Genomic DNA, 27,528 nt, shown 5'->3' with positions numbered 1-27,528 from the left:
CTCGCGCCAGTAAACATGTCATCAGAGAAGAGATGAGCTGCAAGAGGGAGGGGAAGTTATTTTCATAAAAGGATTATGAGGGCACACATTAAAGGGTTAGTTCACCCAAAAATGAAAATTATGTCATTAATGACTCACCCTCATGTCGTTCCAAGCCCGTAAGACCTTCATTCATCTTCGGAACACAGTTTAAGGTATTTTAGATTTAGTCCGAGAGCTTTCTGTTCCTCCATTGAAAGTCAATGGACGGCATACTGTTCATGTCCAGAAAGGCAATACAGACATCGTCAGAGTAGTCCATGTGACATCAGTGGCTCAATCTTAAGTTTATAAAGCGACGAGAATACTTTTTGTGCGCAAAAAGTAAACAAAAATAACGACTTTATTCCACTATTCATTTCCTTCTCTCTGGGCCTCGAGCTATTTCACGTAGTGTTTTTGCGCAGCGCGTCTATGTTGTACGTCACACGTAGGCTCACTATTGGCTGACGCTGGTCATGTGTGATGCGTGTACAACACAGACGCACTACGCAAAAACACTACGTGAACTCACTCGATGCACAGAGAGAATGAAATGAATAGTGGAATAAAGTCGTTATTTTTGTTTACTTTTTGCGCACAAAAAGTATTCTCGCGCTTGATAAACTTAAGATTGAGCCACTGATGTCACATGGACTACTTTGATGATGTCTGCATTGCCTTTCTGGACATGGACAGTATGCCGTCCATTGACTTTCAATGGAGGAACAGAAAGCTCTCGGACTAAATCTAAAATATCTTAAACTGTGTTCCGAAGATGAACGGAGGTCTTACGGGCTTGGAACGACATGAGGGTGAGTCATTAATGACATAATTTTCATTTTTGGGTGAACTAACCCTTTAATTAAAAAAATATATGATGTGCAATCATTGAAAGCATTTATACTAAATGCTGCAAAACTCCATTAAAAATAATAATTTTCGCTTTTGATTTCATGGTGACTTTAATATTTATATCCATGCGTAGGCTATCGGTTCAAAGTCAGTCAGCTGGAAGCGCAATGTTAAAGTACACATTTATCTCTTGACACATTTTGAAATATATCTAACTTGACACTCTTAAAAAAGTTTCATGGTGCAAAAAGCTAAAAAACAACTGAAGGCCACAGACTGGACAAGATGTCATAGGCCAAAGGAAACAAGACGGCCTCCTGTGTGTGTGATTTCCCTGTGTACACTATTCTGTTCACTTGGATGAAAAGTAGTTAAAAAAGTAGCAAATCACAGTTAATAAGCAATGAATAAAAACGCTTTAGGCAGTTTATGTGTGACAGTATGTGCCTTACTTTGAAGCTGATAGTGATGACACGATGCTGATGCACTAGTAGTTGTACGCTCTGAGGTAAAATGTTCAAGTAATTAGTCTGAAGGAAGACTGAATGATAAAAACATGATTTGAAGTCGCAATCGCGAGCAGTGCCCTCTGTTGGTCAATACATCACAAGATGTGTTCTGTATTTATTACAGTCTAAAGAGTTTTCATGCTGGGTAAGGCATAGTGTAGGCGTATGATGATCTTACAGTATTTGGTGGTCCATGACATCTAAAAGTCTGAAAACCCCTGATCTAATGCAATGGTATTCATGCATTTTAAATAGGGTCTATATGTCCAAATAATTTTGGGAGACACTGTTTACGTGCATTGACAACCGCCTAACCCAATCCATAAAGCCTACATTACCCAGGCTGCCGTGATCGCAGCGCTCATAGAAATATATACATAGATACCTTATGTTTCAATGGGCCGTAAGCCGTCCGCCATATTGGAACGGTCAAAGCCGTTAAAGTGAGTGACGGTTCACATTCATAAACTGAAATGGTCTGACTCCAATCCTAACTTTCTTGCTTTAAAATTGATTTCAAGCTTTATTGTTCTGTTTTGTGTAGTTACAAAAGTAAAAAGGCAACCAGAGCTTATAGCATTGTAAGCAGGTATGGTGTTGTGTTATAATTGTTGAATTAACAATTGTTGTTTTATAAAAAAAATTATTGTCCTCTGGTACTGTTTTATTTTATTTTACTTTGTATATTTTTTTTTTTTTACTTTGAATGATTATGTCTCATTGTATTGTTCTGGTTCATGGCATAAAAAAAAAAAAAAAAAAAAAGTACTCTCCGACTCCGACGGATCTGAAGCGGTTGAATGTGGATCTACGTAAATACATCTATGGCAGCGCTGGGTGCGCGCTGACGTCATGCACCGAGCCACGCCCCCATCCGGGCATATGACACGCACTCCTTCTCCAGCATGGCGGCTGCAGGTGAGGATTTTATAGATTTGTGCCTGGGCCGGTTGGAAATTTTTGGGTGCGACGTGTCATTTGTGTCAGGGAGATGTCTTTCAGTGGCGGATAAAGTGTGTCCGAGATGGTCGCAGCCGTGACGGAGGTGAATTAGCGGCGAGGGCTGATTGCAATAGCTTGCTCTTGAGTTGTGAAGGGACGCTGCGTCGAAACTGCACCAGCAGCTGTATATGTGCAAATGCGAAAACATTGATCAGCTTATTTACTTTCTGTTCAGACAACACGCGAGCGCTGTTTCAGCGCACATATTAACTGTGAAGAAAATGAAGGCCATGCAGCCAAGCCCGTGTCTGCTTTGTGTTGTTGTTTTTGTTGCATTGTAACTATTTTGTTTTTCCTAGTGTGAATGCAACATTTCTTTGCTCTGTTTGCAAGAATGAAATTAAACCGTTGGCTCAAGCGCAGGCGCAGATTTGAGGGAGGGGCTGCCGTAACTTCACACAGTCACTGAACCCCTTCCCGCGTTTAACTGACAGATCGCCAGTGTTTGTTATGTTAGTGCTGCTCTCATTGGTCTTCTGCACTGTCCCGGGACAAACGCTCAGGACAGAGATCTTCTGCTTGTCCCGGGACAAACGCTCAGGACAGAGATCTTCTGCTGTCCCGGGACAAGCAGTTGTCACTGTTTTTGGATGAACCCTCTGTTGATTGATTAGAAGGTCCATTTTAAAAAATAACTGTCGTTTCCCTCGCTAATGCCTTTATCTGTTATATTAACATATATACACCAGCTTGATTTTTATTTGAAATTTTGAGTTCGTTTTTTGTTTTTATCATTATTTGTTTACTTATTATTTTTATTGTATTTTTGCTACTTTTTTTAGCAAAAAATACTTTTTTATTGTTTTTACTTATTTTTTTTAAAGTTTTTTCTATTTTTTGCTTTTACTTGTATATTTACTAGGGCTGTCAAACGATTAATCGCGATTAATCGCATCCAAAATAAAAGTTTGTTTTTACATAATATATGTGTGTGTACAGTGTATAATTATTTTCTATATATAAATACACACGCATGTATATATTTAAGAAATATTTGCATGTATATACTGTATATATATATTTATATTATATATAATTTATATTATATATGAATATTTTATATATAAATAACAAATTTTTCTTAAATATATATGCATGTGTGTGTATTTATATATAGAACATAATTATACTCCATACACACACATATATTATGTAAACACAAACTTTTATTTTGGATGCGATTAATCGCGATTAATCGTTTGACAGCCCTAATATTTACGTTATTTGTATTGTTGTATCTGCACTGCCCTGAGACAAAAAAATATATACTCATATGCATTCATATTTAAATCTAAGATACTTTTTTGGGAGTCGTTCTGGCTCTGAAAAATTTTAACTTTAATTGAGATCTCACACCCCAAATTCCCTTGCAGCTTTCCTAAAAGAAAACACCACAAAAACAAGCTTTAAACCTCTTTTAATGTTCAAATGTGCTTCACTACTGAAATGAAAGTGTGTTTTGACTTTGTAGGTATGATGGGAAAGTTTAATCATAATACATAGTTGTCACTCAGAGACTCTTTCCTCCTCCGTCCTCCGTCGAGCTGAAGGATAATGTTGTCAGACCTTCAGCGCTTTGTTTTGGTTTTGCAGCGGGGTCTCGTAGCCCTACAGTAAACACTGATTCAGTTTCACAGGACTGGAATGTCCTGACAGTGCAGTTCGTCACAAAAGAGCCGCGAAGCATGTAGTAGCTCACAACAATGCCTCTCTCCAAGTGTTAACCGCACCAGTCCGCAACAGATGAGTCAAGCATGGAAATAGATATTCTTGTTTTCCAAATGCCTCAGTTTGTCTATGCAAACTATGTAGAGCAGGTTACTCCACATTTCCCCTTGACACTGTGTATTTAATGCCAAGGAAGTACACTATCTTTGTCCTCTAATTGCAGACTTAATGATGTTAGATTGTAAATGTTTATATAGACCACAGCATACTTTTATATTTACAACCTATTTGTTCTCATTTGTGTTTATTTTTACCAAGTCATTGTGTTTGAGTGTAATGGAGAAAGACCTTTCATGCTGTGTGTTTTCAGCACATACTAATTGTTTATTTCCTGACAGCTAAAAAGAATAAGAAAAAGGGTAAGACCCTTACCCTGACCGACTTTTTAGCGGAGGACAGCGGGGGAAATGCTCCGCCGAGTTACGCGCCCGCAAAGCCCACGAGCTGGGCCGACGAGACCGACGACCTGGAGGGAGATGGTGAGATTCAAACATGGGTTTACACATCTACCACATCTGAATTGTTGACACCTTGCTTTCAAAATGTACTTTTTTTTAATCGTTATTTTCTATTTCGATAATCTATCATCTGGGTCATTCTGCATTAACTCAACCTGACGTCCCCGGCTAAAAAATTTTTTTTTTAATATAATATTATTTCTGGTGAAAAGAAATACATAAATGAAGAAGAAAGCCAAAATATGAAATGTAATGGATGTATATTGACTGAGTAATACTACTTTTTAGGGGGGGAGGGGGTTAAAAATGTCAATTTTCACCTGAGATTTGGAGCCAAATTACTGGGGGGTAAAAATGACTGTAGGAAGATGACAGCATCATTATTTTATTTTTTTACATTGAGATTGGTGGGTCTATTAGTAAAATCTGTCGACTTTAGCAATATGTGTTTCATTGTATGCTATGTATGCATGTATCTCAAGAAGTGTTAAAGATATCTTAATATGCTTTTAAACTTTTCTTTTGTTATCTCTATTTTAAAATCTCAGTGCAGCTCAATGAGTAAATTGTACACATTTTCAGTGGTCAAAAACAAAATGTGGGTCTCTTTTTTTTTACTACTGATACTTTTTTCTTTTAAAGAGGAATATCTGAAAATTAAATAACGTTGAAGCTAGAAATTTATCAGCTCAATTGCATAGAACATTCCTGTCTGAGTGCCATAAATATTGTTTTTCCCAAAGTTTGCATCCCTGTAACTAAAGAAGTATTAAAGATCTCTCAATATCTCATGATTCTCATTCTTAATAAACTTTTCTTTTGGAATCTTCATTGTTAAGGCGCTATATGGCCCTATATGCGACTCCATGTACAAATTCTTGAATTTAGCCATTTTCAATGGTTGAAAACCAAATGTGGGTAATTTTTCAAACAGCTGATTGTGTTCAAAGAAGAATTTCTGAAGGACAAATAATGTTAAAACTAAAAATGTATCTCGTTTCCTTTTAAAACAATTGCATACAACATACCTCTCTGAATGCTGAGACGTTACAAACTCATGACTTTCTTCCATGGAACAAAAAGTTACATGTTTTGCACAATGTTTGTGCAAAAATAAAGCATAAAAGTATACTTTTATGTAAAAATATACATAATTTTTTTTTTATTTAGCATTGTTTTTTTCTTTTTTACAGTCATTAGGACATATTTCTTTTCAAAACTCTTCACACTCTTCACACAATGATCACAACAGTAGTCTATGGGCTGAACTGTGAACCATTTATCATTCAATAATTACATCTTTCACAGCCACCCCCAAAACGTACTCGGTTACTAACGTAACCTCGGTTCTCTCTAGAAGAGGGAACGAGTACTGCGTTTTATTCAAAACGCTACGGGAAAAGTCTCTTTTCACGAAACACTGAAGCAAAAAATTATCCTTTAATTTTCATATATGTAAAACGCGTTGCGGCAGCAGCAGACAGCTATGGCGAGACGGCTTGCTCGCTCATTGGCTGCTCTGCGGCAACTGCTTAAGCCAATCGAGCGAGGCCTGGGATGACATCAGGCCAATGAGGGCGCTTCGCGCCCTCCTCGCCACTTCCCGCCGAAACGGGCGTGGCTTACCTCTATAAAAGGAGCTCGAGAAGGCTGACTCACTTGATTTTGATCGCCGAAGCGAACCAGAGTGAACCGTACGCACGGCAGAGAACGCAGTACTCGTTCCCTCTTCTAGAGAGAACCGAGGTTACGTTAGTAACCGAGTACGTTCTCTTACGAGAGTCCTCTCGTACTGCGTTTTATTCAAAACGCTACGGGAACCCCTTGCAAAACGCCGTGCGTGCTGGGATAAAAAACACTGATCACCGGAAGCTTTTTCAGGCATACAGTGCATAATCACCAGATTGACTCACACAGAGTCAGGGAATAAGGGTGAGAGCCTTAAATCCCTATATTTTAGCGTCGTAGAAAAACATGTCCACAGACGCAAGTATAATCATCACATAGACAGGGTAGGGAACCTGAACTAATGTGGAAAGTGTGGGTCTTACACAGTTCTGCCCAAGATAGTCGGTAGCGCATAGCGCATGAGTTTCAGCGGTCTGATTAGACGGCTGAACAGATTACACCGACAAAAGCTTAGCCTGCAAGGCGGGAACCTCTAGGTTATAAAACCTGATAAATGTAGACGGCGAGGCCCAACCTGCCGCCGTACATATATCCTGTAGGGAAATCCCGCTGGACCAAGCCCACGAAGAAGCAACGCTTCTCGTAGAGTGCGCTCTGACTCCCAACGGGCATGGAATGCCCTTGGCAGTATAAGCCAGCGCTATGGCGTCAACTATCCATCTGGATAGACTTTGTTTCGAAACAGCCATTCCTTTAGAACGTCCGCTGAACGAGACAAAGAGTTGCTCTGTCTGTCTGAAGACAGCAGAGCGGGACATATAAGCTCTTAAAGCCCTAACAGGGCAAAGAAAACTCGAGTCCCCTTCCTCACTCGATGCCGGCAGGGCAGCCAGGGATATAATCTGAGCCCGAAAAGGCGTGTTGAGGGATTTCGGCACATAGCCATGCTTAGGTTTGAGTATGACTTTAGAGTCATTAGGACCAAACTCCAAGCACGCCGGGCTCACAGAGAGCGCGTGCAGGTCGCCTATGCGCTTCACTGAAGCGAGAGCCATCAAAAACACTGTTTTGAAAGACATATGTTTGAGGCTAATAGACTGGATAGGCTCGAAAGGGGCACCTTTCATGGCCGCTAGGACCGTAGAAAGGTCCCACAAAGGAACTGAAGGAGGTCTGGGTGGATTCAGTCTCCTAGCTCCCCTGAGGAAGCGGATGACTAAATCATTCCTTCCCAGCGACTGACCCAGCGTTGAACCAAAGAACGCTGAAATAGCCGCCACATACACTTTGAGCGTGGAAGGGGATCTGCCCTTATCCAACAGCTCTTGTAGGAAGGAGAGAACCTCCGTTACCTCACATTCGAGGGGTGAAATGCTCCGAGCTGTACACCAGCCGGAGAAAACCGACCACTTCGAAGCATAAAGCCGCCGTGTCGACGGTGCTCTAGCCTGAGTGATGGTATTCACGACTCCCTCTGTGAGACCAACGGGTATCCGTTGAGCACCCACACATGAAGGGACCACAGTTCCGGGTGTGGGTGCCAAGTCGAGCCCCCGGCCTGCGAGAGGAGATCTCTCCTCAACGGCAGCGGCCATGGAGCGATATCTGCCAACTGCATCAGAACTGGGAACCATGTTTGGTTCTCCCAGAACGGAGCTACAAGCAGGACTGGGCATTTCGTTTCCCTGACCCGTTCCAGCACCTGTGGCAGGAGGGAGACGGGGGGAAAAGCGTATAACGGGCAGCGCGGCCACCTCCGGGACAGCGCGCTGTCGGTCTTTGAAAAGAACGCGGGGCAGAGCGCGTTTTCGCGGGACGCGAAAAGGTCCACCTCCGCTCTGCCGAATCTCTCCCACAACAGCCGGACTGTTTGTGGGTGTAGAGACCATTCGCCCGGGGGAACATTGTTCCTGGACAGTCTGTCTGGGCCCACATTCTGAAGCCCAGGTACATGCACTGCTCTCAGCGAGCGTAAGTTGTGCTGAACCCATAGTAGGAGGCGTTTCGCCAGCCTGTACAGGGATATGGATTTCAGACCGCCCTGGCGATTTATGTAGGACACCACAGCCATGTTGTCCGAACGGACTATGACGTGTTCGTCCTTGATGCGGGGACAAAAAACGCGTCATCGCGTTGTGCACTGCCAGCATTTCTAGGCAGTTTATGTGTAGGAGCTTTTCTCGTTCCGACCACAGGCCGAAGAACGGTCTGCCCTCGAGCAGAGCTCCCCATCCCGAGGTGGATGCGTCTGTCGACACCATCCTCACTCTCGAGGAAGTCCCCAGGCTTACACCTGATTGGTACCAGTCGTCCGCCGTCCAAGGCGCCAGGGCTGAAACACAGCTCTGATCGACCTTGAGGCGTAATCGACCGGTCGCCCACGCTCTGCGCGGTACCCGCGTTTTCAACCAGAACTGCAGCGGGCGCATGCGGAGCAAGCCCAGCCGGAGAACTGACGATGCTGAAGCCATGAGACCCAGCATCTTTTGAAACTTCCTGAGCGGGGTGACAGCGCCGCGGCGGAAAGACCTCGCCGCGCGCTGAATGATCAACACGCGCTGTGGTGACAGCCGCGCTGTCATAGACTGTGAGTCCAGAACGACGCCCAGAAACAAAATCGTTTGGCTGGGGTTCAGTGAACTCTTCGCCCAAATGACCGTGATACCAAGATTCTCGAGGTGATCGAGTAAAATGGTTCTGTGCTCCACGAGCTGTGATCGTGATTGAGCTAGGATCAACCAGTCGTCCAAATAGTTCAGCACTCGCATGCCTCTGAGTCTGAGAGGAGCGAGCGCTGCGTCCATGCATTTCGTAAATGTACGGTGTGCTAGGGACAAGCCGAATGGCAGGACTGTATACTGGTATGTCTGACCCTCGAAGGCGAATCTCAAGAATCGCCTGTGATGTGACGCTATCTGTATTTGAAAATACGCGTCCTTCAGATCTATCGACATGAACCAGTCTTCTCGGCGAACATGCGCGAGAATTTTGCTGGTTGCGAGCATTTTGAAACGGCGTTTCACTAATACTCTGTTCAGTCGTCTGAGATCCAGAATGGGTCTGATACCGCCGTCCTTTTTGGGGACTAGAAAGTATCTGCTGTATATCCCCTGTTCGCTTTGAACTCGGGGAACAAGCTCTATCGCCCCTTTGCTTATCAGTTTTGATATTTCGGCGCGAAGTAGGTGTGCTACATTCAGCGGAACCGAATTTTCGACGCGCGCTGTGAAGCGCGGAGGGCGTCGACAAAACTGTAGCGAGAAGCCTCTCTTTATAATGCCTAAGACCCAGTCCGAAACCCCTGGAAGCGCTGCCCATGCATCTGCATGGTTGGCTAAGGGCCGGATACAGAGCGCGCTCTGTTCGCCGTGCGACAGAGGTGCTATGGGGCTCACAAACATAGGCGTTATGCCTGCGGCATTTGAGGCGGGGGGCGCGCTTAATACAGCGGGCGGAGCGCTCGCCCTTGACCTTACAACAGTGTTTGGCTGAGTGAGGGGGGGTTGCGCGAGTCCCATGGGACTCATGTGTGCGAGTAGATGTGGGCTGTGAGCGGGCACATTTACTGCTTGGGGCGCGCTGCTTGTGTAAGCAGCGCGCGCGCTCACAGGTCTCGTTTTTACAGAGAGCCTGTGATCTGATAGACATAGTGTTCGTGGGCACTGAGTAGTGGGCACTTTTACTATGTGGGGAGCGCAATCGACCTGAGTCGATTTTATTTGCGCGAGCCCTAAGTGCAGGGCTGTGCTTGTGTGTAGGGATGGGCACTGAGAAGTGGGCATCGACACTACATTTATAGCACCATCGGCCGTGGCCGGGACACCAGAAGTACCGTGAGTAAGTGTGGGCGCGGGAGAGCGGGCACAGTTACTGCAATGAGTGCACTGTCTGTCTGAGCAGAGTGAATGCACACAGGTTTCGTCTTTACAGAAACCACAAGGCATGCAGAACATAGTGTTTGTGGGCACTAGGCAGTGGGCACGTTCACTATGTTGCGTGCGTGATCGACCCGAGTCGAATATATGAGCGCGGGCCCTGTGTGAAGGGCTGTGCTAGTGTGTAGGGATGGGCACTAGCAGTGGGCATCTTCTCTACACATATAGCATCATCGGCCGTGCTCGTGGGCAGCAAAAACACGTCAGCAGTTGCCTCTCGGGGAACAAACAGAGTGATTTGCATTCGGCGGCATAAATATTTTCTGCCGGCCGGCCTGGGATTCGAACCTCCGATCCCCCGCGCGCAAGTCTAAGAATCTACCACTGGACCACAGTGAAGATACATTGACAAAGTCAGCGCGAGTATTATCCGCACTGGCGTTTGCTTGTCAGGCATGTACCACGTGCTTGTGGGCAGCAAAAAACACGTCTGCAGTTGCCACTCGGGGAACAAACAGAGTGATTTGCATTCGGCGGCATAAATATTTTCTGCCGGCCGGCCCGGGGTTCGAACCTCCGATCGCCCGCGCGCAAGTCTAAGAATCTACCACTGGACCACAGTGAAGATACATAGAGAAAGTCAGCGCGAGTATTATCCACACTGGCGTTTGCTTGCAGGCATATATACCACGTGCTCGTGGCCAGCAAAAAACACGTCTGCAGTTGCCTCTCGGGGAACAAACAGAGTGATTTGCATTCGGCGGCATAAATATTTTCTGCCAGCCAGCCTGGGGTTCGAACCTCCGATCGGCCGCGCGCAAGTCTAAGAATCTACCACTGGACCACAGTGAAGATACATAGACAAAGTCAGCGCGGGTATTATCCACACTGGCGTTTGCTTGCAGGCCTGTACCACGTGCTCGTGGGCAGCAAAAAACACGTCTGCAGTTGCCTCTCGGGGAACAGACAGAGTGATTTGCATTTTCAGAACGCCTGCAAAATGCCAGAATGTGAGAAGAGTGGAAATCGCCCAGATTCAGCGGGGCTGAAAACACTCCATTCTCTTTCGCCAGTGACGCGCGGGAACCGTAGAAACGGTGTTCGGTTGCAGGCAAGCGGGTACTACGCGCTCGCTGGCTGCAAAATGCATCTCTGCAGTCGCCTTCAGGGGACTTACAGAGCAAAGCATTGGCGGCATAAATATATAGGCCGCCAGACCGGGATCCGAACCCCGGTCTCCCCGCGGGAGAACCTATAATTCCACCACTGAGCCACAGGGGGATACAGGCTTTGAAAGCGGCGTCAACATGTATTCTTCGGCGTTTGCTGGCAGGCAAGCGTGTAACAGACTCACTTGCTGCAATAATATTTCCAGTCGCCGAACAGGGAACTGAGAAATTTGAGAGAAAAGAGGTCAGACCGACCAACGGTGGGACTAAGAACACTCTTTTCTCCTTCGCCGGTGAATGACGCGTGCAGAGGCAGGGTAGCTTTTCTTGTAACGTAAAGAAAAACTAATCCCGCCGTCCGCTTCCAGGAAGGGCAGCCTCGGAAAGGATGCCTGGCGAGTCCTCAGAGTCACCGTAGGCAATTGGCTCGGAGCGAGCGCGAGCGCTGCATGAGAAGGCGTCTTGAAAAAGACGCAGCTCTTTTAGGGGTGAGTGTTGCAGCGAACACACACACACACACACAGAAAACAGAGCAATATAGCAATAAAGGATATAGGCGTCGGAAAGCGCAGCAGGTACGGCTGTAGAAGGCGGCGTTGGCCAGCGGCTTCGAGGGCTCGTCCCGCTGAAGTGCTTGCTTCGAACGACGCTTGCTTCCGTGATCCAGCGATGCGTGCGCTTCGCTGAAGAGATTAAAATCAAGTGAGTCAGCCTTCTCGAGCTCCTTTTATAGAGGTAAGCCACGCCCGTTTCGGCGGGAAGTGGCGAGGAGGGCGCGAAGCGCCCTCATTGGCCTGATGTCATCCCAGGCCTCGCTCGATTGGCTTAAGCAGTTGCCGCAGAGCAGCCAATGAGCGAGCAAGCCGTCTCGCCATAGCTGTCTGCTGCTGCCGCAACGCGTTTTACATATATGAAAATTAAAGGATAATTTTTTGCTTCAGTGTTTCGTGAAAAGAGACTTTTCCCGTAGCGTTTTGAATAAAACGCAGTACGAGAGGACTCTCGTAAGAGAACTCTATGCACCTACAGGCCAATGTACATGTTTACATGATCTTTCCAAAACTATTAAACTTAAGTTCAAAACCTAACATAATGCAAAACTGAAGACAGCAATATGCTAGATTTCTACAGTAATACCATATTGAAATATATTCCAAATACTATCAAAACAGCTAGATGAACATAGGTGTTAGCCTTTGTTTCATTACCACCTATACAAAAGGGGAAAGCTTAATACAAATACACTACAGTACAAATAACTTTGTACTGAAATGTAAACGTGTAACATATACAGTCAATTCTAGACAGTAGAGAGTTTCAGTCTTGTTTTTAAGATAAAGTTTGTTGGGTGACAACCTTTGCTTATGTTCAGGAAGTTATGAAGTTATGCTCAGGAGTTGATTTGAGACATGAATGAAGTGTTTTGGTATTTTAAGTGCATTTTGAATGTGAAATGAACTGCTGTGCCAAGCTGAAAGTTACTGGAGAACTGTGTGAAGAGTCACACTCTTGTCACACTCGCACTGTGTCATTTCCATTTCTGCTCATTCAATACAAGAACCAATAGTGTTTCCATCATTGATGGCAAACCTAGCACAACGCCTCTTAATAATGCACATTTTTTAGGATTCTTTTAAAATGAATTTCAATCTGCTCCTCACTGAAAGCTATCGAATGGGTTCAGGAGACTTGGAATATAATGCATGTGGATTATTATTATTATTATGGTGCCTTTTTGGAGCTTGACAACCCCTTGTCACTGTTTCTTGTATTGTATGGGAAAGAGCATCTTGTTACAGAGAATAAGTCGACATGAGGGTGAGTAAATGAAGGTAGAGCAATCCCTAATCGACTTCACTTCTTTTACAGTTACTACAGCCTGGCACACAGAAGATGATGTGTACCGCGCGCCACCCATCGATCGGTCCATCCTGCCGACGGCTCCTCGTGCCGCCCGTGAGCCCAACATCGACCGCTCCCGTCTGCCCCGAAGCCCCCCCTACACCGCCTTCCTGGGAAACCTCCCCTATGACGTCACCGAAGACTCCATCAAAAACTTCTTCCGTGGACTCAGTGTGAGTTTCCTCTCTTCCTGTGAGCCTGCAGAAGGAATGTTCACGTGAATTTTCGCATGCATTATACTTGAACCCTTTCACACGCAAGTTATAAAAATTCTAGCTGAGGCCCTGGTGTGAGTTTTTGAGTGGAGCGTTATGGGTTCTGCCAAACAGCATGTGCTACAGTTTTTAGACTTGTGCTATTTTGCATGTCTCATAACACCTTGTTGTAAATAGGGTATGAAAAGATCATTTCAAAGATATTTTGAGAACACAGCTGAGTTTCAGCAACATGAGTTTCGAGAGTAGTTTTTTTTCCAACAATGCAAGATACTAATAAATACTAAAGTTTATTTTGTATGTCCATTTAATATAAAAACACTCTAAACTTTCTTCTGTCGAATGTTCTTTTACATTAACAGTGTCAGCTCTAGTATAGCGGTTAACATTTTTTTTTATTTTTGTGCAATATTGTATTCTATTGTGTGTTATTAGTTTATGCACTTACACTACAAAATTTTGCAAGATTTCTATTTCAAATAAATGCTGTTCTTTTGAACTTTCTGTACATCAAAGAATCCTGGAAAAAAATGCATCATGGTTTCCACAAAAATATGAAGCAGCACAACTGTTTTCAACATTGATAATAAAAAGAAATCAGCAAATCAGCATGTAAGAATGATTTCTGAAGGATCATGTGACACTGAAGACAGGAGTAATGATGCTGAAAATTCAGCTTTGACATCTAAGGAATAGAAAAAAATAGAGGAAAAAAATAGAAAACTGTTATTTTGATTTGTAATAATATTTCACAATATTACTTTCTCACTGTATTTTTGATAAAATAAATGCAGTCTTAGTGAACATAAGAAACTACTTTTAAACACATATATATATTTTTTCAGCAGTAATGTATTTGTTCATATAATCCTCAATTAATTCAATTAAATTCAATTAGCTCAATTTGCAGATTGTCTAAATCAGCATGAACCCTGAAACCAGCATTTCTCTCTAACGTTGCCTTTTGTTCAAAAGCAGCTAGAGGGTACACAAACTAATTCAATAAAAGGGATCAGGATGCAGAGGTCTTGAGATGCAACTTTAATTAGATTCAGTTACCATTTTTTAATTGTTTTAACTTCACACTCCATAATGCAACATATGCTTCAAGATGCTGGAAAACAGCCATGCCACATTAAATAACTTTATGGACAGAACATGAAGAATTGTATATATATATTATTATATTGTATATATATATAATTAGAATTGTAATTATATTTATATATAAAATATTTATAATAATATAAATTGTATAAATATATATACAGTATATGCAAATATTTCTTAAATTTAAACATGCATATGTGTGTCTTTTATATTTATATATACAAAATAATTATACACAGTACACACACATATATTATGTAAACACAAAGTTTTATTTTGGATGCGATTAAACGTTGCCGTGCACTAATATATTTTTTATTCATACAGATCAGTGCAGTTCGCCTCCCGAGGGAGCCCAGTAACCCAGAGCGGCTGAAAGGCTTTGGTTATGCAGAGTTCGATGACGTGGATTCTCTGTTGCGGGCACTCAGTCTCAATGAAGAGGTGAGAACGAATTGTCAGTCATGTTACTTTGTTGTTGTATGTCTAATGACTAATTATATAACTTATTCTTTACCTGAAAACCTGTGCAAGTACGTAAATGGTTCTGCATTATAGCACTCACTGTCAAGTGGTGCTCACTGCAGAGCCAAAAGACTTTCAGCTCCCCCTTTCTGGGCATCATGGGTTGAGCTTGACCTTGTCCAGATCCACTTCTGTGGATTTAATGGGTGGAGGGGTAGAGTTATGGGTATGATTAGGGTGTGGTTGGACCTTCTAGCTCCACCCATTGCGCCCAAATTTCATCCAGAGAGGGGAAGCAGCCTCTCCTCACTGTTGGATGGGTTATTTCAATGGTGGCCACATGGTGGTGCATGTTATCTGTTACACTTGTGCAAAATAAAGGTGCATGCTCACAGTTTGTGTAATGAGCAGCAGTGTAGTATTTTCATATTAACCCCATCTTTTTACTCTCTTTCTAGAACCTTGGAAATCGTAGGATCCGTGTAGACATCGCTGACCAGTCCAATGAGAAAGGTGTGGATCTGAGAAACCAATCTGTTAATTTGCACTCTAATGCAGTTGTGAACTTGAATTATTGGAGACAAAAATGATTCACAATCAATTTTGTTTTCTCCTGCTCAGAGAGAGATGATCGATCCATGTCCGGACGGGACCGTAACCGCAGTGAGCGAGACATGGGCCCCGACAAGACCGATTCTGACTGGCGGGCAAGGCCTAAATCTGATGGCGATGACGGCCCACGCAGGGATGACGCCTTTGGAGAGCGTAAGCAATTACTTAATCCGACAAGTATTTGTTGGAGCAATTGTATGAGAGGACACTGCTTTGTATCTTTAGTTTGAAAAAAATAAAATAAAATTCTTGTCATTGAATGCCACATGACAAGCTACTAACAAAATGTATTATAAGATTATTTACAACAGTGCATTAAAGGCACACTATGTAATTTTTCGCCACTAGAGGTCGTTTATTCAAAACAAAGGCGTAGCTTGATGACGCCTTCATTTCGTGGAATCATGGGAGGTGTTGTCTTCACCTCTACAGCCGGTGGAGAATGCGACGGGACTCGGGCAGAAATCATATTCAAGGATGACCGGTAATGTATTAAAGATTTATTAAAGTTACAAAAGCCGTTGGAGCGGAATGAGGCCGCTGGAGCGATTGCTAATGAGAGACGAGCGCGGCACTCAGTTCGAGAGCACTGGAGCTTTATTATACCGCAGACGCTTCCGCTTCTTCCAGTCATGCGTATAAAAGGGAACGCAGTGCTGTTTTATCATATTAGATATATTTGAGTGTGTTGAAAGTTGTTATAATGCTACTCTGTGTGTTCGCTCGGCAGCTACTATATGAGACACTTGTTGCACACTGCAGTGAGCTAGATCGATATTAGGCATGGTAAATATGGTACTCGCAGTAAATCAAGAAAATGAGATTTAAACAAAAAGACGAACTGTGTTGAGCTGTATAACAATGATTAGTTTTCTGTCGTTGAATGTATCCAAACAATTGCTCACCTGTCTAATAAAACACATAATATATTAAAGTGTCTTTGGTGTTTCCATGTTTTCTACAAACCACGATGTCATTGATAGGCGACGCATGGACGCGGTCTGTGTCCTGGTTAAAACTACTTATTTCTCGGGATTTAAACATTCTTAGATACATTTGGGATAATGTACGTACACAAATTAACAAAATATATAATATAGTTCTAATGGTTTTTAGATATTTTGATCCATAAATCTTATATAGTGTGCCTTTAAGTAATTGATTATTGGACAGCATTAAAGAGGGAGTAAAATAAATACTTAAAGTATTTTAGAAATAGAATATATCCAGATGTTTTTAAAGTTTTTAACATTTGATTCAAATGAATGGATTTTTACCATCCTCTTCTCAGGATCCCGAGATCGATTTGATTCAGACCGTGGCCAGCGGTGGGACAACGATCGCAATGATGGCGGAAGAGACAGATATCGGGAACGTTATGATGACAAAGAGCGCAGAGACTACGACAGAGGTAAAAAACACCTTCATTCATTTCAATTCTGCACTAGAGGTCTGTGCGAGGCTGTTTTTTACAACGTGGTAAATGCAAGTGAGAAGAGTTTACGAGTTTGGGGCGTGTCAGTGAGAAACGTGGCGGCATACCACAATACTTATTGGTATTTAGCAGTGGCATTGTCAGGCCTTTTTATTTACAACATAATTGCCTGCACAAGACATAATTGCATTGTAATATAATTTGTAGCAATAAAGTTTACAATGGCTTCATAAATTGAAAACAGAGAAATGCAAACCGCACCTGATGCACATTCTTTGTTCTTCATTTTCTAGAAGTAGAGTTTAAAAGCCTTACTGTATTTTGTGTAGCATCATGCTCCTAAGAAAGTGACTTGAGGTTTACAACCTGACGTTGTTTGTGACTTGAGGTTTAAAAATCCTGCACCTGGTTTGAGGTTAAAGATTTGTTACAATGAAAACTCTTAAAAGAGCTTATAAGAATGGAACAATCATTTCAAAACAACAAAAACTGATCTACATAAAACAGAAAAAAGCTTTGCTCCCTAGGAAAGGGTTTTCCATTGATCATTGAAAACAACTATTGCCACTAGTTTGTTAACCTTCCTAATTCTGTGTTTGTCGTTATTTCAGGATATGATTCACGCAATAGCGGACGTCGACCATTTGGAAGCGGTTTTCGACGTGACTACGACGATCGAAGGGACGACCGAAGGGATGACCGGAGAGACGACTTTCGGGGCAGCGGGGAGCGCTATGGAGAACGCTTTGGTGACCGTGAAGATCGATATGAGAGACGGGATGAGAAGCGCGAGGACAGAGGTGAGCCGATGCGCTCGCATCCGCCTGGGTCACTCCAGGAAAAGAACTGATAGATCTGATAATCTAAACAGACTGTACTGCATCTGTGTTTAGGTCCCCTTCAGAGGCCCAAGCTAAACCTGAAGCCCCGCAGTGTTCCCAAAGAGGAAGACCAGAGCAGCAGCCCTTCAACCGCTTCAGGACGAGCTGCGTCCATCTTCGGAGGAGCCAAACCAGTGGACACGGCTGCTAAAGAGAGAGAGGTGGAGGAGAGGCTTAAGAAAGAGCAGGAGAGACTGCAGAGACAGCTGGAAGAGGACAAGAATAGAGGACCTGAACGCAAGCCCAGAGAGAGGTACATTCACACACTTCACCTTTTTTATATTTAAGTTTTTTGAACATATATATATATATATATATATATATATATATATATATAAATGCACAGTATATATAAAATTCTCACATTTCTCTATTTTTTCATATCTGGACAGTGAACAATTAGGACTTAAACTAGAACTACACTACAATTTCAGAAATCAACACAGTGAAAATTGAACTTCAGAATCATTGAAAAATAATATAATAATATTTTAAAAGTTAACAAATTTGCATTAAAGATGAATTCATATAAATTTAAACAATCACATGTAACTCTTCTCATGAATGTCAATTAGTGTGATGTTAATTATATTTCTGTCATGACAACTCTCGGGAGATTGGCATGGTAGTGGAGATGGCAATGTTGATGTATTTGGTCTTGTCGGAATAGATCTGCTACGCTGCTGCAGAGCAAGTACGAGACTTGCTACTGCTAATACATTCACAGACATTGCTGTGAGCATGCAAGACAAGCAGCTGCTGCTGCACATGTAACATACATGAATTAACCCCTGTAGCAGATCTATACAGGTGGAGCTGGGGAAGTTTCTGAATGTTGAGCTGCAGCTCATTGGCCGCTGATGCAACAGCAACCAATCAGCTGCGCCATCTAGACTTTCATGCCAGAACTAGGTAATAGTATTAATTAATGTGATATTAACTCAGAAGACTTAATTCATTTGCATATTAATCAGATTTTTCATCTCCCACCAACTAAATCGTTGTCATGTGAAGATATCAACAAATTTAGGATCATGAAATTTAGGGTGTGTTCACTCTTGTAGTTTGGTTCCCTTGCTTCTTTTAGTTTAGACCCAAAAAGAAAACGATACATTTTGTCCTGGTTCACTTAGCATTCACATGGTCATGTTTAACACAGAACATAAAGATAAAAAAAACACTGTACCAAACTGTAATGGGCAACGTAACTCATATGACAAGAAAAACCAGGGATGCTTGAGGATTCTGTCCTTATTAGGGTCGCATCTTGTGACATCACGTCCTGTTTTTGGTTCATTTACGTGTCTTTGGTCCGTGTTTCGTACCTATTTCAGTCAAACTGCACTAGAGTTTGTTAGAAAGGAGGCAATGACCCCCTGAAATGGTGGGTCTCGATCCGCTTGTTTGGTGCGCACCAGGGTTCGGATGGCAGCGTTTGCACTTTTTCAAATGAATCGCACTAAAGTTCATTTTAAACGAACCAAACCTGCCAAGTGTGAACACATCCTTGCTAGCAAAGACTGAAAATTTTTTGTTTTCACTCTAATTTTCTAATGCACTCAGGCATCCCAGCTGGCGTAGTGAAGACCAAGCAACCGAGCGCTCACGGACAGGAAGTGAGTCATCACAAACAGGAAGCACATCGAGCTGGGGTAAGTGATCACTGACACGTCCTTGTGCATGAACAGATGAGAGCAAAACATTTACTGGCTTTATGGATAAGAAGCATGTAAATCTAACTGCTGCCATGATTTATTAAAAAGAAACCCTCAGAATCCAATCCTTCTCCCCCTCCGACAGCGCCGAGGCGTCGAGAGCGTGAGCGCTCTGTAGAAAACGAGGTTTTCAGCAGCCGTGACGAGGAGTTGTCCTCGCATGGAAGCCAGACTATAACTCTAAAGCAGGAGGTGCTGCCACTGAAAGTTGTTCCAGCGCCGCCACCTAAGGAGAATGCCTGGGCGAAGAGGAGCACCATGAGTGCAGGATCCAGTGAGAGTGACAGTAAACCTGTCGTCTCTCCCAGCAGCAACATTTCTCCCATAAGGTTTCTCTCTGGATTGCTATGTTATATCTAGATATAGATTACCCAAAGACTTAGAATTGTTAGCATCATTTATAATATATTATTTCAGTGTTTCCCACAGATTAGAAAGCAATTTGTGATGAATTCATCACACATTTTGGCGAGTTAAGGGACGGGGTGGCGCTGATTACAAGGGAGAGGAAGCCATTCCGTCACAATATATATACATTAGTTGTTTTTTTTATGTTTTTGAATAAAGTCTCTGTTTACCAAGGCTGCATTTAACAGTAATATTGTGAAATATTATTACAATTGGAAATAACTGTTCTAGTTGAATATATCTTAAAATGTAATTTATTCCTGATCAAGAAAATTTGCAAATTTCTTACTATTACCAATGTTATTACCAATTGTTACCAATTATTCTTCCTATTAATATTTTTGTGGAACCCGTGATACATTTTTTTCAGGATTCTCTGATGAATAGAAAGTTCAAAAGAACAGCATTTATTTAAAAAATCTTTTGTAACATTATAAATGACTTGACTGCCACTGACATGACATTAACCGATCATTAGCCATTAACCGACAAGATAGTAGAATTAGAAGATTCGAATGGATAAGCATCTGTGAAACATTAAAAATAACACAATTTGTCCTCCAGGTGTTTAGTTTTACATGCGCAAATAGCAGCATAAACAACAGAACATAAGGATTCACACATCAAGCACATGCAGCGCTTCAGTGAACTGAGAAAAACAGTAAGGTTATATGAAAGGAATAAATAGGCCTATACACAAAATTTAGGTTAACGAAATTAAGTATATGCAGAGTATCAGTTAGTTTTTATTACGCGCTCCAAAAACAAGTTCACAGAAAGAAAATCGGGACGGCAGAAAGCGACATTTTTACAGAAGCACAATATTTTGTTTTCATTGTGAGTGTACAAAAATAAAAGTTTCGAATGATGTCTTACTCTTATCAGTATGACCATAAATTATGGACTATTTCAAGTTGCTTCCTTTGTTATAAGGAAACAATTCAGTGGCGCAAATCACCATACACGCACACACACACGTGTTTTACATTGATTTAATTTTAAGTAGAATTTTACACAAATTTTATAGCTGCTTATATTTTCGGTCTTGTTCAGTTCTGAATAGCTAAAGGATTTGTTGTGGAGTGAGGGGAACTAAAATAGCATAAATGTTTATAGTGTTTAAAATGTTTGTAGACATTTCACTTTATTTACCGGTATTTCACATTATTTCTGAATGTAATAATAAAATGCATCTTATATGTGACTCAAAAACCGTTTACCTGATACTATTAATCGGTCAAAAGTCGGTTAACAGTTAACCTGTAAATTATGATTATCCCATATGTGTGTGCGTGTATATATATAAATAAATGTAGAGCTCTTTCGAATTGTTCTGACTTTAGTTTTTTGATGTTGTTAATTTTTCAGTGTGACGAGCTCAGCTGATGCTCCTCAGAGAACTAAAGGTAAGATTTATAGCTGTGCAGATCCATTGAGACATGAAAAGTAATGCTGGTGGATGATCAGCTCAATCCATATTTAAATTTTCTGGAAACCCCTCTTAACATCACAATGGATTGAGGTCAGGGAGTTTTGTTGTTTTGCAGTTTTCGTGAGGCTCCCTTCTTAGAAAAGTTCAGTTTGAAAGCAGTAAACTGCTCAAAGCTTTTATAGATGCCTACAGCTTAATGGAGGCTACTACTTTTTATTAGTAGAGTTGTCCTCTGCTGAACACTGGGCTCTCCTTACAGATGAAAACAAAGCAGATGGGTTGCGCCGGGATCGGGGCCCCTCTCGGGGTCGCGGTGGGTCTTCGGGCTCTGGAGCAGGCAGGGGTCGTGGAGACGCAGCCAGCCGAGACCGAAGGAAGGAGACAGACAGGTTAGCTGCCCTCTGGCACCCCTTCTGCCCAAAAGTGCAGAGCTTTTTCTTCCTTTTGGAAGGACATTTTAGTAATTTGCTATCATGAGATTTTTCTACTTGGATTTTATAATAGTTTTGATCATATAAGGGTGGTGGTCTCTGTGATAGTTTAGCCTGTAGAGCACTGTGTCCATTCGCATCTTTCCAGTCTCATTTACTCATTTTTTTTAATCGAATGAATAATTCAGTGATTCACTCATAAAGTCAGTCACTTGTGATGAAGAAAGAGCCACTGAAAAATGCCCACGGCTAAAACACAGACTGGCAGTCTGTGAACAAGACAAGCATAGTGATACAAAAAGTCATTGGGCTGTTTGACCAAACAACACTTTAAACATGTTTGAATTTTTCACTTGTGCAAGTATTTGCAAATATCTCTGGGCAAGATGCATTTGGCCTCAGGAACAATAGAAATGGTGTATGGCTCCAGAGCAGGGGCATTTCAACAACAAACACTATTGATTGTAATATTAGCAATTGGATATTTTGTTCCTCTGGGATGTGCGTCCCTGCTCTGGAGTGTTTTTCTGAATGAGTGTAGAAGTACCTGTGAGACTCTGTCTCAGTGTGTTGTACGTTGCTTGTAGAAAGGAAGCAAGAAGAGAGCGAGATCTCAGACCAGCACCTGAGCCAAAGAAATATGAGGAGCCTCCCAGCCCTGTGAGTGACAGAGCTAATGCTCTCTCTGGGTGTGATCCCATGATCCCTGCTCCCTGTGCTTTTACTTCTGGCTTTCATTGTTCAACTATCCTTTAATGAATATTTTCACTAGTGCCTTTTTTTAGATGCTCCATTCTCTGTAATGGAAATTACAATGTTGGTCTCAGACTGTAATTGTGAGCTTCTTTTTGGAAGATATGTGACTTGAAAAATGTAAATATTTATTTGAGTCTAGACACATAATTCTGATGCAAGCATTGAATTATAGCTGTTGAATTGAGAATACTGACACAAACCTCTCCAATACATGCTTATATGTGAAAACATTACATTTGACACCCTATTCCAAGTTTGTGCCTGGCCTCTAACCTCCTCCATCTCATACAGATGGTAAAATTATTGGTCTCTGATCAGCCTTAAAGATACAGATGTTTTCTATGCTTAATAAGGCTGCACGATATATAGAAATAAATTGTGAAATCGCGTAGACTGTGATTTAATGAATCCGGCAGCACATATATCCATTATTATTATTACTATTATTATTATTTGCCGGCAACTTGTAAAAATAAATGCTTGAGGGTTTAATGTTTAAAAATGAAAAAAAAAGGATGTAATTTGTAAATAGTTATTAAATACTTGATTTCTTGATTTTACAGTACAATATTACAGCATATTTCTTATTTTAATATATTTAATAATAATCACAATAAAAATCACTATTATTATTATTTTATACTATATTAGTCAAAAACTCCTACTCAAGTGGAGAAAAAAAATTTACACTGTGGTTACTGGGGTTTTGTTCTAGATTTGCGTTAGTTTTTGTAAAGTGTAAAGAAGTGTGAACATAAAAAAATAAAAATAATAATAAATAAATATATACATTCCCAAATCGTGCATGGTTTGCTCTAACTCAAAAATGTCTTCAGTAGTAAAAAATAATATTTGAGCTTTTTTAAATTATTTTATTTATTCCCCAACAAATAATTATAATTATTTGCTCACCAACAAAATCACCCTGTTCATTTTAGAGTCATCTGGTGAACATTCCTGTATTTCTCTTCTGTATATCGCAATATATATCGCAGAGAACGTTAACAACACAATGTCAATTTTTTCCAATATCGTGCAGCCTTAATGCTTAATTTTAATCTTTTGTATGTGTGTGGCATCTTATAACTGAATGAATCCTGCAGTCGTCTCAGCTATTGTTTGGAATTTCCTGTGGTCTGTTTTTCTTGCATCACTTGCAACAGCTTCTGAATTAAGAAAAATACTTGTAATTGAGATCCACTCAGATCTGTTTTCACATTGGGGTCCATCTGGATTTTCACCATGACAGACCTTTTCAAATAAACACATGGAGTTTGAACTCCATTTCGAAGGGGCTTTCACGGCAAGTGAAATGAACCAACTTAATGGACCAGATGGAAGCAGACCTTAAAAATAAACCAGGTGTTGAAGAGCCATTATTTCAGTAGTCCTGGGTTTATCCTGTATAACCTGGAATTAACAGCGTTAGCAGTTAAAGGTTTAGCAGTTTAAATGCCCCGTATACCTCAAAGATGTTCAGCTATAAACAGAGCAGATTTATTATTTTTGTTATATATTAAAAAAATAAAATAATTCAGTTTCTATTTAAGATCATATTCTAAAAAAAAGGTGTGTTTTAGTGCCTTCCTGAGTCTATGTCCTCAAAAAAGAAGTTTTCTCTGTACCCCCCCCCCCTTTTTTATCCACAAAAAAATCTTTGAGGCAACAAATGACACAACCTCAATGAAATTGCACAACCTCATTGTAATTTTGTTTTTCACCTAAAAATCAACAAAGTTACACATTCATGTTGTAAACCTTAAGATTTCATGCTTGCTTATCATACTCATTTTTAACGTGTGAAAACATCTGTTATGCTGATTTTATCTCTGGTCACTGGTATTTATCATATTATTTTTTATCATAATCATAAACACACTGTTATGATTACATATGACATACATATCTCTGCACTTTGTTATTCATCTAGTTATTCACCAATAGTGGCTAATGAAGCAGAAGTTTTGCACATTCACAGAAAATAGCTTAGGCATCTGGTGGGGAGGTTGCTAATTGTTAGCTAGCAAGCATTTTTTTTCTCATATGTTGTCTCAAGCTTTTTTTAATAGAGAAAACTAAACGTGCAAATCAATTAAAGAAAAAAGGAACAAAAGAAATGTTATTTAAAAATTGATATTATAAATAGACTCCACCGGTGTGTTCACACTTGTAGTTCAGTTCTCTTGATTCTTCTGGTCCGGACCAAACAAGAAAATGATACATTTAGTCCTGATTTGCTAAGCATTCACACTGTCATTTTTAAGACAGAACCTAAAGATACAAAACAAAAACAAAAAATGTCTTTTATGGTATATAATTTGCAACAGAACTTTCCAAACATCCAAAACCATTGTATATGATGGTATTTTTACCAGTTGACAACTCGAGAAAAGCTTATAAAATGTGTAAAGGAGTCAAAACAGTGGCAAGAATTCCTGTTAAACACACAAATTAAGATCGGCTGCAAGGAGACGGCGTTTCCGATGCCTGTACCGAACTGTTATAGGCAGCCTATCTCTTATGACAAGAATTCTTCAGCATTCTGTCATTTTTTGGGGTCGCATCACATCCTGTTTTTGGTTTGTTTAGATCTCTTTGGCCCAGAGTTTGGTTGGGAGCGGACCGAGACCCATCTTTTCAGCGGTCTCGGTCCGCTTGGTTGATGCGCACCAGGGTTCGGACGGCCGCGTTCACACTTATTCAAATGAACCGCACTAACAGAGCAATCGCACCAGGGTTCGTTTTCATAGAACCAAGCCTGCCAAGTGAGAACACACCTTAAAAGACACTATAACGCACTTTAAGAAAATACACTTTGTAAAAAATTGGGTATTTTGGTATATTTTATTTTTTAAACGATTTCTTTCATCACACCGATTATAGGCACAAACCATCACTAACATAGCTTTATTTCTTAAAGCTCAGTATCTTACACTACTAAGCTGGGTCAGAGCATGCAAAACAACAATTTCTATGAAAATCACCTGATTTAGAGACCATGAAGCACACATAAACCTTAAATAACAGCCGTGTTTTGGTCACGTCTCACTATTCCCTTTTTGTTTTAACAGGAATTCAGCTCAGCCAGTAAATACGCAGCCTTGCTGATGGACGGCGAGCAGGGAGACGAGGATCGCGGCGGAGATTAAGAGGTGGACGGACTACACGGACGACAGTCCACATTGAATTACAAATTAAACCTACAGCTTTTGTTTCATGCAGCACTGAAGGACCCAGATGAGCCCTTTGAGAGCAAAAACCCATTTTAGTGCAACCTCTCCTCTTCAGGACTGAACCGAAAACCTAGTGGGAAATTACAGGACTATATTTGAAGTAAAAGAGGAAGGATGAATGCTTATAACTAATACATTTTAGGGGGGGTTAAAATACAAAATAAAATGGATCCTGCTCTTGCATACATCATAAATTGAGTGCATTTCTCGTTAGCTTGATTGCACGTTAAGTGGCGGGAAAGTGTAGAATCAGGGAAAAGTGCCACAAGATGAATGTTTTCCCTGACTTTTAGGGCTTCCTAAGCTTTCCGAACGAAAGCTCAACTGCAGCTGCTTTACTGAGATCTCTGGTCAAGTGAAGGGGTCCATGACCTGCGTTGTTCCCCCAAATCTCACAAACCTTGGTTTTATGTTTTAAACTCGTGTTGGCCGACAGTTCTGGTGATTTATATTCAAGGTTAATAGCCGCTGAATAATGGCCTGCAACGGATCAGAACCTGATAGTTTCGGTTTGATATTTCTCTGCGCTGCTTTAGGCAGGAGTCTCCCATTTTTCGCACTTATCCTTTGGACTTTTTTAAGCCACTCCTTTGGACTGATGTGCAATAGGAATTAAAGTATTCCTCCTAATCTCAATGTTTCAACAACAGAGACTGCTGCAGCTTTGGGTTGAGCATATATCTGAAGGTAGTGACATGAATTGCTTATTGATTTAAACTGTACCATCTTAAAAACAATAAAAGACTGCATTGAGTCAGTTTGAAGGACATTGTGGATTATGTTGCATCCCAGAAGATTTCTTCAGTATTATTTTCACCATTGAAGAAATACCACAGAAAGCACGTTTACCATGTGCATTCTGAGCTGATGTCATGTTTATAAATAAACTAGGGTCCAAAATTAATGTTTCGCCAAACCTGCTAACGTTGTGAAGAAAGGGTTATTTTGTATAATATGTATAATACATAATACAGCTTATAATTTTCAACAATTAACAATAAAGGACAGTTTTGCTAAATATTGCATTTAACATATTATATATATAATACTTAAGGTTAATATTGTGAAATGCTAATACAATTTTTTAAAAAAATATATTTTTTACTGTTTTAAAATTGAATATATTTCTGTGAATTTTCAGCCTCATTCCAGTCTTTAGTGTCGCATGATCCTTTATTCATCATACTATAAAGTAATATTTAGTACATCATACTGGATGGATGGACGGGGAGATTGTAAGATAAGTAAGTTGGTGATAGATAGATAGATAGATAGATAGATAGATAGATAGATAGATAGATAGATAGATAGATAGATAGATAGATAGATAGATAGATAGATAGATAGATAGATAGATACTGTGTTAAGTCATGTGAAGAATATCAAAGCTAAGTGTATTTGTACTCATTTGGCACTTAGGGAGTATTCATTTTGGTCCCTAATGCAGGCTCCTTAACTCCAAAGCTCTGTTTCTCCTAGACCATTGGCATACTTTGAGGTCAAAGGTCACCATTCATTCAGTCTGACTTTGGCTGGCCACTATGTTCAAAGGACCCAGAGCCTTGATACTGCTAGAAATGATGTCTGCAACACCACCAGCACTTAGTGTTTGTGTATATATCCTAGAAACAAGCTTGGGGGCTGGAGGTTTCTGACAATTATCATTTCCCATGAAAATTCCAGTGGAACG

At 41.1% G+C, this 27,528-nt stretch overlaps 1 protein-coding gene across 2 annotated transcripts; it reads left to right on the top strand.

Moving 5' to 3' along the window:
- The first annotated feature begins 2,231 nt into the window (after positions 1-2,231).
- On the top strand, positions 2,232-26,853 carry eif4ba (eukaryotic translation initiation factor 4Ba). Of its 2 annotated transcripts, XM_081387018.1 has the most exons (15): positions 2,232-2,300; positions 4,451-4,591; positions 13,113-13,318; positions 14,798-14,914; positions 15,394-15,448; positions 15,557-15,700; positions 16,839-16,958; positions 17,594-17,782; positions 17,876-18,116; positions 19,427-19,515; positions 19,664-19,907; positions 21,355-21,392; positions 21,678-21,807; positions 22,437-22,509; positions 25,677-26,853. In XM_081387018.1, the coding sequence occupies exons 1-15, from the start codon at positions 2,288-2,290 to the stop codon at positions 25,752-25,754; spliced, it is 1,878 nt and encodes a 625-aa protein (XP_081243144.1). In that variant the 5' UTR covers positions 2,232-2,287; the 3' UTR covers positions 25,755-26,853. The 2 variants fall into 2 exon arrangements, with proteins under 2 accessions (XP_081243144.1, XP_081243145.1); XM_081387019.1 differs by lacking the exon at positions 22,437-22,509 and having other exon boundaries at positions 2,273-2,300; positions 25,677-26,852.
- The last annotated feature ends 675 nt before the right edge of the window (positions 26,854-27,528 follow it).

The sequence above is a fragment of the Scardinius erythrophthalmus genome (genome assembly GCF_964197995.2).
Source record: "Scardinius erythrophthalmus genome assembly, chromosome: 15".
Classification (NCBI taxonomy): Eukaryota; Metazoa; Chordata; class Actinopteri; order Cypriniformes; family Leuciscidae; genus Scardinius; species Scardinius erythrophthalmus.
This window is presented reverse-complemented; position numbering and strand designations above follow the sequence as displayed.

Excerpts from the sequence above, each read along its gene's own strand:
- eif4ba (XM_081387018.1), top strand. Across the intron at positions 13,319-14,797 it reads ACTTCTTCCGTGGACTCAGT|ATCAGTGCAGTTCGCCTCCC; the intron begins GTGAGTTTCCTC and ends TTATTCATACAG. Across the intron at positions 19,908-21,354 it reads AGCAACATTTCTCCCATAAG|TGTGACGAGCTCAGCTGATG; the intron begins GTTTCTCTCTGG and ends TTAATTTTTCAG.